Source organism: Lonchura striata, chromosome 1A, assembly GCF_050655825.1.
Source record: "Lonchura striata isolate lonStrDom1 chromosome 1A, ASM5065582v1, whole genome shotgun sequence".
Lineage (NCBI taxonomy): Eukaryota > Metazoa > Chordata > Aves > Passeriformes > Estrildidae > Lonchura > Lonchura striata.
The window spans coordinates 74138314-74151612 of NC_140741.1; the positions used below are offsets into that span (position 1 = coordinate 74138314).

General features: G+C 48.3%; 1 protein-coding gene across 4 annotated transcripts in view; it reads right to left on the reverse strand.

Moving 5' to 3' along the window:
* Positions 1-13299, reverse strand: part of PLXNA4 (plexin A4) — a 476129-nt gene that overhangs the window by 442183 nt on the left and 20647 nt on the right. For all 4 annotated transcript variants that reach the window (XM_085569917.1, XM_085569916.1, XM_077783705.2 and 1 more), the window contains exon 2: positions 1709-2972. In XM_085569917.1, the coding sequence (XP_085426043.1) occupies positions 1709-2887 (1179 nt within the window). In that variant the 5' untranslated portion in view covers positions 2888-2972. The remainder of the gene's footprint in view (positions 1-1708; positions 2973-13299) is intronic.

Sequence of the window (13299 nt, forward strand, 5' to 3'; positions counted from 1 at the left end):
CTCTTCCCTCAGGCAGCACAGCTGATCTCAGGCAGGTCTTGCCAGCAGCTCTAAGCAGGCTCATTTAAGGAGAGGACAGCCTACTTAGTTACACACTTCAGACTTCCTGCTTTTAATTCAAGCATCTCCAGCTTCTTTTGCAATGTCTCTGATTCACAGTGAAGATGTGCACTCATAAATATGCTCTAACACTTTTCCCCACCGTGCCCTCTCTCCCAGTCCTGTCCCTACTCAGTCTGACACCAGTTTTCATGGTTTGGGACTCACCCCATGGGACATAAGAAAGCTGTTGGCCTTTTTTGTTCCTGTCTAAAGCCACAGAAGGCAGGGCTGAGTGGTTTCAAACCTAATTGGAGAGGTTCAGCACTGCAAACATTAGTGTGGAGCACGAGCAGACTAAATATGCAAATGCATGGAGAGGCTTAAGAGCCCAGGAAAGAAACTCCAGTGGGAAGCTCCCAGCTTAAATCTAAAGGCAGCTCTTTGAACGTGCACAGGCCTTGTGGCTAAACAAAAAAAATCAAAGCCAGATTTGGGCACAGCCTTTCTCCCTGTGCAGTGCTCCACAGGGAGCTTTGCAGGTCTAGGCAGAGATCCCAACTGAAATCAAGGACTTGTCCCTTCAGTGTGGGAGAATGAGAGCAGCACAAGGTCAAGCAAGGACACTGAGGGGTGTAGAAGGGAATTAGGGCAGAGTAAGGCAGGATCAGTGTCCTTGCAGTGAGACTCCCATCCTCATTCCTCATGGTCTGTCCTTGTCCCGCCAGGGAGCATCAGAAGAATCCTTGAGCACCAAGGAGCCAACCCATATTCTGAGCACTGCCTGCCTGGAGATTTCGGGGCAGGGAAGCACTCTGGCATTTCTCCCTGTTCCCTTTGCTCAGACTGGAACTCGCCTCTCACTTGAAAGAGCTAATTAAGGGTGGGAATCAAAACCTGGGGAAGAGGCTCCTGCAGCCCCGGGTGCAGTGCTGGCTGTAATGCCCATGTCTGTGCCTGCCATCAAAGCCAGCCCCGTGCACATCCCTGCAATGGCACTCGCAATAAACCGAGGCAATTTCTTCGGACCATTTGTAGGTCAGGCAGACCAGCCTCTTCCCCAGTCCTGCCCTTAAATCTTGCAGTGTTTAATCCTTGCTCTGCAGCCAGGCCTTTATTTCTCAGTGCAGAGCTGGCTGGAGACCGGAAGGAAAGAGGCTTTGATGGTTAATGACCACTGCTTCTCAGCCCTGGAAGAAATGAAGCCCTGGCTTCATAAAGTTCCCCGAAATAAATCCTTCCCCAGCTACAGCCCAGGGAAGCAAAATTACACTGGCATACACAGAAACTGGCACGAGCCACTGACATCATCTAGGTGCTGTTTTGGTTCAGGTTTGAGCCGAGAGTGAACCTGGGTCAAAGTGGTTTCACGCCTGTGATTTGCACCATGAAGTAACTACAACAGGCATATTCCTCCTCTATATTCCAAGGCCCCTTGGTTTAGCTCATCAGCAAACACAGCGTGTCTGCTTGTTCTGATACCAGCTTGTCCATGAGCTAACTGGGACATGAACTGGTTAAATGGGGTGGTGTGGTGAGCTGGAGGCAGAGCCAGCACTGGGACAGGCAGTCTCAGTTCCTTGGGCTCTGCTTTAAGGTTGGTTATCTGAAGACAAGGCCTGTTAATGCTTGAGGAGGGCAAGGTGGGGTGCTCAGGGGCCTCACTTACCGCGCTGCTACAGGGAATGTCCTTGACCTTGAGCCAGGCCAGGTCTAACGTCCCCTCTCCCCTGTAGCAGGACTGAAGCCTGTCCTTGATGCGGTCGTTGATGTTTTTCAGGACAAAGATGCAAAGAGCAGACTCATCCAAGGACTTCATCTTCCTTTTCTGCCCCTTGGAGAAGACCGTGAAGAGGATATCATCCTCGGGGCCAACACCCAGCGACCTGGCCAGGATGGCCCCAGCCTTTGACAAGTAGGCAGCCTGGAGCAATCGATATTCCACCCCGTTCTTCTCGCAGCCAATGGGCACCTCCACATAGGAGTTAAAAGCTGTGTCCTCCTTGCAAAGCCGCACCAGCTTGGAGGTATAAACCTGCTCCTTTGTGGTGGAGCCGGGTGGGGAGATCATCTCGGGCTGCAGAGTCAGGAAGTAGACAAAGTTCCCGCTGCTGAAGCCGTAGATGTAGTAGATATCGAAGTCAGGGATGATGGTAAAGGTGTCTGAGGGGATCTTGATCATAGAGGCCACAAACTCATCATGAAAGACATATGCAAACATCCCATCAGCCTCGGAGTTCTTGGTGAGCTTCCTGCTGGAGATGGTGGGGAAATACTCCGGTTTGCCATCCACGGCCGTGGCGATGAACAGCTTGTCGTCCATGTTGCTGTAAGAAACGATGACTCCAAAAACAGAGCCGCTCTCGTTCACCCCAGAGAGGTAATGCTCCTTCTTGTGGAAGGGCTCTCCCAACTTGAAGAGGTCATCCAGCCTCAGGAGCTTGCAGATGCCCTGGTACAGACTCCCACAGGCTATCAACCGATTCTCCTTGTAGTCTATGAGGAGCATTTTGTTTATGTTGTTGGTGGGCGTCAGGGGTTCGTTGCAGGTTTGGACTATCCTGGGAGGATAACACTTGGGATTGTCATCATCAGGACCAGTCTCGTGGGTCACCAGGACCTTCAGGTCGCTGGAGAGTTTGTAGATCCTGTTGACAGCCCCCAAGTAAATGTGCCCAGTCCTTTCATCCACCACTAAGTGGTTGAAGTTTCCCTCTGCTTGCTCCCCGGTGAAGGTGATGAAGGGCCTCTTTGGATGGGGTGGCTGCTGTCTGCCAAGAGGTGACACTGTGGTGGACAGCAGGAGGTGGGAAACCAGGCAAGTCCATTTCCACATGGCTGGCGACATGATTAGAGAGGTTTGTATTCCCAAGGCAACAAAGATTAGAAGCTGTAAAACTCTTCAAAACACCAATTCCCTGGCAGATTCTGTCCTACAAGCAGAGAAAAAAGAAAACAAAAGTACATTACTATGGAGTATTCCTTCCTCCTCCCTCCTTCACAACCATGCCATCATCAGAGCGTATTTAATTGCTAATCCTCCCTTTCTCCACTCTGAGCTCTCTACTTAAAACCAGCACAAAGGGAGCCCTCCTGACAGAAAAGATGCTGGGAGAAAAAAAGCAGAAATCACACAGCAGAGTAATAAATCAGCACCCTTTTCCCTCTCCGTTGCACACCCACGTGCCCCACAGTGCAGCATAAATATTGACTGCAAGTGCAGAAGGGTAATGGTAAAAACATCACCCAGCATTGCTGTTTGCACTGCCAGCATCAGCTCAGCTGTGGATTCGCTATCTGAGACACCAGAACTGGGGAAGGATTATTATCCTGCTCCTCTGGACGAGGCACTGAAGCCTAGAGAAGGTCAGGGATCTGCCCACAGGGATGGGGCCAGATGGATGCTGAGCTCTCCCACAGCCCTTGAAGTTTGTCGGGAAGGAGCCAGCTCTGGTGTGACATTAACATCCTTTCGGGGAGATCCCAGTCCAGAACAGATCTGTTTGAGCAGGAGCTCTGTGGCTTCCAGATCAAAGCTGCCTCACACCAGCCCAGCCTGCAGTTCAGACCCAGGGGCTGTGGTGTGCCAGCTGTCACTGCCACATCTGCAAAGGGCTGGCAGCAAAAGGAGCACTGGGTGTCTTGTGCTCTCACCACAGACCACTCTCCATGCACTTCACAGCCAAGGGAACATCATCCAAAAGAGATCCAGCTCCCCTGGGAATCTCAGGTGACTGAGGAGAAAGGGGTTGTATATCTACCAGCAGTGATAAAACCTAAATCACCCTCAAAGTAGGAAAACCAATGACCCAAGGACCAGCCTGGTAGCTTTCCAAAGAGAGGGAAGAGGCTTTCCTTGCACCACTTAGTCCCTTAAAAATCTCCCAGGTTTTGACCATGGTGATGGGAGCAGTATGAGTTTCAAACATTTGGTGGGCACATCACCAAGCCCCATGGAAACATCTCTTCCTACTCAACACATCCATCTGCTCCCTTTTCCTTCACTTTTTTGCTTGTTTCTGTACTAAGAACAGCTTTACCCCTTTATGACCCCACAGAGCATGTGGGAGATGGAGTTCTACCAGCTCGGGCCTCACAAGCCGAGCTCCTCAGAGTGCTGACCACACAAACCTGGTGGCCAGGCCCTTCATCCCTCTATCATCCAGATCAGAACTTCACAAAGCTGCTCTTGATGTTAAAAAGGACACAAGCCAAACACATCTCCACTCCCGCAGTGTCCCAACCCCTCTGTCACAGAGTGACTTTGCTGAAATCAGGGGTGTAATCAGTGATGACAGCCAGGCTCGCACAAGTAGGAGGCAAGGGGAAAAAAATCCTTGTTTGCAGATCCCAGCAGGGAGGAAGATGTGACAGTGACACAGGTCTGGATGTGCAGCTTTTTCAGATCTATGCAGCTCTGCTAACGCCAGTGGAACTGAAAAATTTACTTCAAAAAAATAACAGGAGGAATAAATCCCACATTCTTTTGACCTGTAGGCTGATGAGATCTGATAGTGGAAAGGGTAAATCTGAGCTTGTAGAGCAGACATCACTTTTATGCCACCCCAAATATTTCAAAATTCTTGCACAGCAGCCAGAATTCCCAAGCTGCTGTAGGATCACCTTCACCTCCCGCTGCCCTGCCTGCCGCAGCAGCCGCAGGCGTTGGATGGATGATGGACAAAGGTCAGCCCACATTTACTTTAGTCATGTTTACCCTGTTCTGCTTTGCCTCTCTGGTCAAGCAAATATTTAATAAAACCAAGCTTATAGCGCGGAGTTTGCAGGGCTGTCTCGCGAGCTCTGCAGGGATAGGCAGGCTGGTCACGTAGGCTGTTAATAACCTTTATTATGATGGATAGAGCAGTGATGGGATGAGCTCTCCCCACACAACCATTCCTCTTTCAAAAGGGCCCATCCTTGAGAGGGCAGCAGAAGAGGGAAGCCGTCCCTGTTTGAGCCCTGTGTTCAGAAGCATCACGTGGCGACCCTGAACACCCGCTCTCGTCACTGATGAGTTATGATCCACATTTCTAACAGGCACTGGTTTGATCAGGAACTAGGCAGATCTAGGGAGAAATTATTCTTTTCAAGTACTAAAAAGGTATCTGTGTTAGCCCTCTATTTTAGTGTATTTTGCTCTGCAGAGTCAGCAGAGCTGCAGGGCAGGGAAACGGGAGCTGCTGCAATCCCAAGACTGATACTGAGCAGCCCGTCTGTCCAAAATTCATCACAGCACCAGGACACAGCACCTGCAAAAATGGCATAAAATCTGCCCATTAAAACAAACAGTCAAGACAAAATGAGAAGAGACAGATTCCAGGTATAAATTCTTTGAGGCCCATGCAGGTGAGAATTGATTTGAGGTCAGCCTATCACTGGCAGAGGAAAGGAATGGTGAGGAGAACCTTGCTAGATCCCTTCCAACCCAAACCATTCTGTGATCCCTCCAGGGAAAGACAGCAAATTTGTTCTGGAAACCAGAGAGACTCCAGTGAGAAACTCCAGGAAGGCTTTACAGCAGGCAAAGGTGCTTTCCAAAACACTGAACCTCATGGGGGAGGAAGTTCACCTGCAGAGGAAAGAGCATCAGCAGTCTGAGACGACCAGCATTGCACAGGAGCAGCTTTCTGGGACAAAGCAGGGAGAGCCTGGGGCTATTTTGCTATCTTCCAGCAGCCATCTGAGTGACCTAGGAGCAGGATTTTCTCTCTGCTTGCTGCTGGCACTCTCTCCTCTCCCATCTGCTCCTGCTGTACCCTCTGTCCTGGAGCCCCAATCAGTCCTGGAGCCTCTGAGGGCTATAATTTACAATTTGGCTTAATTAATAAATAACAGCAAAGGTCAGGGGCAAGGAGGCCTGGAGGTTTAGCCTGCAGAATAGAGCAGGGTTTGTACAACCCCTTAGAGGATGCACCAAGGAGAAGGGGGTTGTGGATGGGTTTTTTTTCCCCTGTGCATGGATGGCAGGAATCACAGCAGCTGGAAAGGCAATAATACAGTGCTGTGGACATGCAGAGTCTACAAGAGAGTAATTCTATTCTAAAAACAAAGCAAATAAACAAAAGGCCACAGCCAGCAAGGGCTGGACTTGGGCTCTGAGCTGGCTGTTTCCAAAATAAACCCAAACTGTCTTCTCCGCTGGGGATGTGGCCAGCAGTGATGCCACGAGCCACCACCCCGGGCTCCTGTGTGAGGCCAGATCATCAAGGTGGCTCCTGCCACAGCAGCCTCTCCATCAGCACATCCAGGTCCCTGGGAAGGTCACAGAGCAAATCCAGCTGTTTCAGACAGGCTTTCATCCATGGCAGAGGAAGGACTCAGAGTCAGCATCCACAGGAGGTTTCACACCACTGTCCTGCCTGTGGAATCGTGACTTTATGGCTTGAAAATAACACATTCCCCAGAAGATGCCTTGAACTCCCCGAATTTGGTTTAAGTGCTGGTTTCTTCCTGAAAAACAATGAGTTATGGTGCTACCCCACAATCTGGTTACTTTTTTGCTGTTATTGAGCATTTCCAGCAAAGGTTTGAGACCACTGAGATAAAGGTTGCAGTTTAGCTTTGCTCAGGGATCTCCAAGACACAATCCCAAGAGTCCAGAACATGAAACTCTGTGGCAAATACATGGGATTCCGGGCAAGAGCAGTTTGGGTGTGAAAGACGAAGAAACAGTTTGGGAGTCTCAGAGGAAAAAACATTCCAAATGTCTTTTAACTCTGATTATTAGATGGGAAATTTAGGGAATGATGAATGCATCCTCAAAATGCAGCAGCATCCAAGGGGACAAAGTCAAGGATGAGTTATGCCCGAGGAAATAGGAATAAATCAGGGATAAAGAGGACACAAAGGACTGATCTGTCAACTGAGAGAGAGGGAAGGACTCAGGAGGAAGTGTAGAGAGGTAGGGGAAAGAGAGCTGGGTTTTGATTGACAATCTCACAAAATCCATGGTCATGTTCCTGTCCTGGAGTCTGGGACAAATCCACCCCACTCCAATGAGAGCTCCTGAAAGGAACACGTCACTGAGTGAGCATGAGACAACAGCATTTCCCTCAGACACACAGAGAGCCCTCCTGCCATCCAAGGTGTTAGACAGAGCCACATCACCAGGTCCCATGTGTGGCAGCAGGGACACCACAAAGTCAGCAGGAAGAGCCTGGATTCAGAAAGCCAGAGAAGCAATAACACTCTGAGTCCAGCTCAGAGCAAAAATACATGTTAAAGCCTTAAATACAACCAAAATGAGCCGGAAAACAGCGCTGGGAGGGAAAACTCAGCACATCCTCATGGACAGCGGGTCTGGCAGCACCCCAGAGTCCTGGCAGGGTGAGTTCCCCACCTGGCTGGTGTTGGAATCCAGGGCATCCCTCTGACTGGAAGGTCTGGGACCCTGGCAGGGGTCAGGAACCCCCTGGACAGAGCCCCCAGAGACACTGTCTGTGATCTCTGGCCATGGAAAAGAGTTTTCAATCTTACAGCATGAATTACCAGCTCTGAGTGTTGGATACGAGGAATAATTAAGTGTGGCATGGGTGCAAAAGTAAAATTTTAGGGTCCTAGATTAGGGGTCCAAAGGGGACAAGCTGGAGGAAATTGGGTGTGTCTTGTCCTTTTTCTCCTTCTTCATGCCCTCCATGTCTCACTGTGGTGTTGGCATTTTTCTGTTGGTTCAGGCTGGGGACACACTGTCCAACGTAGGTGACAGATATTGGCACGTTCTTGTAAATGCAGCCCAGGGAGTTTCTGGTATTTAATGTTTGTAACATCGAGGTTTCTACAACCTCGGAATCATCAATACCTCAGATTCCAACAGGCTGGGAGGAAGCCAGGAGCAGCCAGGACTCCTGGGCAGTGCCAGGGTGGTTAATAGGGTGGTTAATGAAGCCCAGCTAATCAGGCAGCACGCTCCTGGGTTTGCTGCTCCTGCACTCAGGCTGCTCATCCCGGGATGCAGGAGATGCTGACGAGGCAGACGCCCAGCGCCGGAGCCAGCACGGAGCGATTCAGCACCAAGTGCAGCCACACAATCCCTTTAATCTCATCTAAAGACTTCTTTTCATGGTTTCCTTTAATAAACCCTGATTACCATGGATTGAAGCTTTTCTTTGGGAGCCAACATGGCAAGAAAACCCATATAGGGACGTTGTCAACAGCTTCCCCAACAAAGACTGGATTCTAACTTTGGCTAAATCCTTTCTCCCTGAACTTACAACCTGCCCAAGCTGAAGGCAAGTCTCACTTTGGGGACACCCCACACCAGAGCAGCTTTATTTTGGAGCTCACTAAAAAGAACAGATCCCTGCAGGAGCTGCAGCTTGTCCCAAATAAAGAGATTAACTTCAGGAGTGGATTGTTTGCAAGGGAATTAAAATACAGAGGAACAACACAGCCTGTCCTCATCACACAGATTATTTTTCTCAGGCACTCAGATGCTGCCCATCACCTCCTTACCTGTGTCTGTGCCAGAAGAGTATTAAATGATGGGATTAACACATGCCATGAGTGGGACTTTCTTCCTTTTTCTCCCAGCTCTTCCCATGTGATAAATCAGCATGTGGATGTTGTTTCTGCCTGCATTTCAAATTTCTACCAACAAAAGCAGGTCAGAGCTGTGCTCCTCTGTGCTTGGGAGAGCAGAGGGGTTTGTAATGATTTCTCAGCTCCTCCAGGAATTTGCTACAGAGACTTGAATGAAAGAACACAAATATTCAGCATCACAGAAACGAGAATGGAGTTTTGAGGTCATGGAAATAACCTACAAATCCAAAGACCGGAGTTAAACTCTCTCTTCTGGAGCAGACAGGGATGTGAGTCCCCAAGGCTGGGTGTTATGGAACATCCAGAACTGGAGAGGACCCAACCTTCCAATGACATGACACAGGTAACAGTATTTCCCAGCTTCCTGAAAGTGTCCTGAGGACAAATCTATGAAAATTACTCCTTATCACAGTAACTGGGGAAATGTAAACCCCCCAACAAATAAACTGTTGTAGCAAGAGTATACAAGGTCACTGATTTCAAGCAAACCATGTCACAGCAGTGCCTAGCTTGGCTGATCCCACCTTGTGTGTGTGAGATCATAGAGGTCCAGGGCACTGAGAAAAGGGAAATATTGCCAAAAGCCAGAGTGTCAGGGTGATTTCTGTCTCATTCCTGTCCCCAGCAAAGCCATCACACAGTGCTGGCACTCTGTTCTCCCCAGCACTAAGAGTTTCTCTGCTTCAGAGTTTCTCTGTATTTCACTGAGGTGCAGCTCTCACAGGGTTGGCAGCACCAGGTTAGCCAAAAAAAATTTAAATTTTATGGAATATTTCTTTGGCCAATTTAGGTCAGCTTTGTGTGCTTTCCCAAGTCCTGGTGCACCTCCAGCCTTCTCCCTGTCAAGGCGTGAGAAGCTGAAAAGTCCTGGAGTTGGTTTAAGCCCTATTTAACAGAAACTCAAACCATCAGTGTGTTATCACCACGATTCTCATACCAAATCCAAAACACACCATCCCAGGAAGAAAATTAACTTTATTCCAGTAGAAACCAGGACAGCAATTCACTGGGAAGGAGACCCTGATGAGCTCTAGACACAAAGAGCAATAAACAGCCTCTACCCCTAAAGGAGTGATGAATATTGAAAAGAAAATGAACTGGGTTTCATCCCAGCAGGTCTCCCCAGCTCGTGTATCCATTCCAGCATTTTAGGACAGCCTTGAGGAAAATGGCATTTCCTTCCTCAGAAGCTCAGCTTATGCTCACACATACCCTTCAAGGCTTTGGGGGCTCTGAAAAAGCCCAAAAGAAATCAAAATCTGCTGGGTCTGGTTCAGGTGGGAGCCCTAACACAGCCAGGAAGGGTCTGTGACCTGCCTTTCCCCACAGCTGCCAGGCAGATGTTTTGTTTCCTTGTTGGCTGAAGCCGTTTTCAGCAGAGTTTATGTTGCTCTGGATGCCAGTGGGAGGATGTTTCCCCCTGCCTGGCAGTTTTGGGAGGCTCTGTGAGACACAAGTCCTCTGTCTCAGGCTGAAGCTTCACAATTAGCACGGTGAGCATCCAAACCTCACTGTTCTTCAGCTGCCTCCTGGGACACTGGCAGGGACAGTCACTCTGCACTCACAGGGACTCTGTGACCACTGGCTACTTCTCTCTCCAGATCTCTGTGAGATAAAACATGGGACTTCATGGGAAAAAAACAAAACCTTGATCAGCTGGGTGTGGGAGCACCAAGATCTGTATTTGGAACTGGGGAAAACACTGGCAAAAAAGCCAGCAGAGAATCCCCAGCCTTCAAAGTCTGATATTTTGCTATATTTTCAAAACAGAGCTGGAGCAGAGTGGTCTGAGGGAAAAAATAAAAGCAGCAGGACTGGGAAAATCACAGATGACACCAGGATTGGGGAATCCCAGAATGGTTTGGCGTTGGAACCCTGGTTACTGGGAATTCCAGACTTTCTGTGCTGCCAGGCACTGACCCCAGGAGAACATTGCACTGGCCTGAGGCCTTGGAGAAGCTTCCAAAATGGAATGACAGCACTGGGATTGTGGGGGTGGAGTTTGGATACAAGTGTGTGATAGCACAGGGTGGGAAATTCAGAGTTTAAGGGTTTAGAATACAGTAATATATATAAAACAAGAGGGAGGTTTTGAGGCAGAGGCTGGTCCTTCTTCACCTCCTTCTCCATGGGTTTGGGTGGTTTTGTGTAATTGGATAAAAAAGTCCACATTGAGGGGCACGGGTGGTTGATTATTGGGTTAAAAGTGAAAATAATTGAGGTGTCATTTCTTAATGGGACAGTTTATCCTTAAAAGGCCTTGTAGAGAGAGATGGGGCTCCATTTTCAGTTTGTTGAAGTGCTGCAGAACTCACAGTTTGTGAGACTGTAACATAGATAAGAACTGATAAACATCTGAGTCCAAACAAGAAATGTCACCTCACACATTTAATCCCAACCTTGGCAAAAAAGGAGATAAAAACTTGACAGTTTGGGTTGGAAGGGACCTAAAAGACAGTCTTGTTCCAGCCCTCTGCCATGGGCAGGTTGCCCTTCCATAGGCCAGGTTGCTCAATATATGAATTATATATATATTATATATATAATTAATATATATTTAATATATTTAAAATATAATTATATATATATATATATATAAGATTTAGAAATCAAGCTTCAGAGGTATGCAGAATGGTGGATTTGCTGCACAGGACCAGGCACTGCAAACCAGACTGGCATCAGTTAGCAGTGCCCAGCACTTGCTGGCTCACAGCAGATGCTCAATATATAAATTATATATATTACATATATAATGAATATAATATATTTAATATATTTAAAATATATTAAATATATATATATATATATAAGATTTAGAAACCAAGCTTCACAGGGATGCAGAGCAGTGGATTTGCTGCAAAGCATCAGGCACTCTGCAAACCAGGTGGGCATCAGTTAGCAGTGCCCAGCTCTTGCTGGCTCCCAGCAGATGGGAACTTCTCCCAAATGAAGAGTTTCCAAGTGGCCAGGCTGATGTGATTCATGCAGGGCACAGCTGTGTGCTCCTGCAGAGCCAGGATCCCCCAGGGAAGGAGCATCAATCCTGCAACTGCACCAAACCTCGCAGGAAATGCGCTGGACACGCAGCAGGAGTGGGAGCATCAAGAAAATGCTGTTAGCAGCACTGTGCTGCTGGCAGGAAGAGTCAGAGGTGTGATCATTTCTCTTCAGTGGTGCAGGCTTTGCAGCAGAGGAGAGAACAGAGTCTCTCTTTATGCTTTACTCAGCATAAAATTCCTTCCTTTCATTTATGGCAGGCATCCAGCCCCTTCTGGAGCAGCAGCCACCAGCTCTGGATGGAGCCAGGGGAAAGATCTGACACAGCAAATTCTTCGTCCTCAGCTTCTCCTGTGAGGGGCTAAGGGGAGCAGATGAGCAAACCCCATGAAACAAGGATGGCTGGGCCATCCCAAATCCCAGCCAGATCTCCAGTCCAACACACCCCTGGGAAGCAGCACTGCTGACTGGCATTTGCTCTCCCAACCCTAAAAAAAAAAAAGCTGCACTGCACTGTTACATTAGCAGAATTTTGATATTGGCTGAAAAAGAAACTTTTAGATACCTCCTTGTTTTATTTGCTCAGCACTCCCTAACTCTGACCAAATTCTTAAATTGTTCTGGGTGAGTTTTTAGGCACGCTGAAACTCCTGGGCAGACATGTGCTGTTCATTTTATCCCTCTGCCTTCTGCATGACAGCTCTTCCACCAACTGCTCCCTGTCTTTCAGCCCTCCAGCAGGTCAGATGAGGTCAGGTGAATCTTTTTTCATCTTCCTGTAGCACCCAGGGCAATTGGGTCCCAATCTGGACATTCAAAACTCGCACGTGTCAGCTGAAGTAATCTATTCCTGCTGCCTCCAAGGGCAGCAAAGAAAGAGGAAAGAGCTCTTGAAGGGGTGTCAGAAGGATAAAAAGTCCATACTCCTGCCCCAAAGCTCACCAGTCCCAAATTCCAGGCATCTTCTGCAGATAGGAGATGCTACAGAGCACAACTTCTCCTTTGCAAATAATACCAAATAGACATTTTTTTAAACTAATACTAACCTCCTACATGCTTTTCTGGGCTTTCCCTTACAAATACCATAAAAACTGCATTAAAATTATTTATAATTTTTAACCATTCTGGCATAACAGCACTTTTTGTGATGTTCAAAATGAACCAGGGCACAGCGCAGCTGCTGCATTCCAGAGCAGGATGCTCCCTGAGGAGAAACACCCAAGATCAGACCTAGGTCCTGCTTCCCCTCAGAGCATTTTGGTTAAAAAATCTTCTGTCCCCACTTGACTTGGATGTTTTGAGCAGGCTGAAGGGCAGCTGAGCTGCTCCTGAGCCAAAAGGGAGGAGCAGGGGTAGGGCTGATGGAGAGCCCCTCGTTTGCCCAGCAGAGACTTCCAGCTGAGACCCAATTTCCAGCCCAGCAGCAGCACTGGGGAAGGACTCTCTGTGCTGAGAGCTCTAATGAGGCACCGTGCACACAAGCCCTGATAAGCCGCAGCTCTGGGAGCATTTCAAGGGAAAAGAAAACATAAAAAGCAGTCTGACATCTATCCCACCACTGCCCCGTGATGTCCCAATTTACAGGTGACACAGGAGGACCGCAAAAGCAGAGAATCAGCAGCAAAACTCAATTCCTTCTTGCAGAAATAAAAGACGCGCTAAAAGGATTATTAATTTGCTATTAATTTTCTCTTCCAGTGACTTTGTCCCCACAATCCCAGC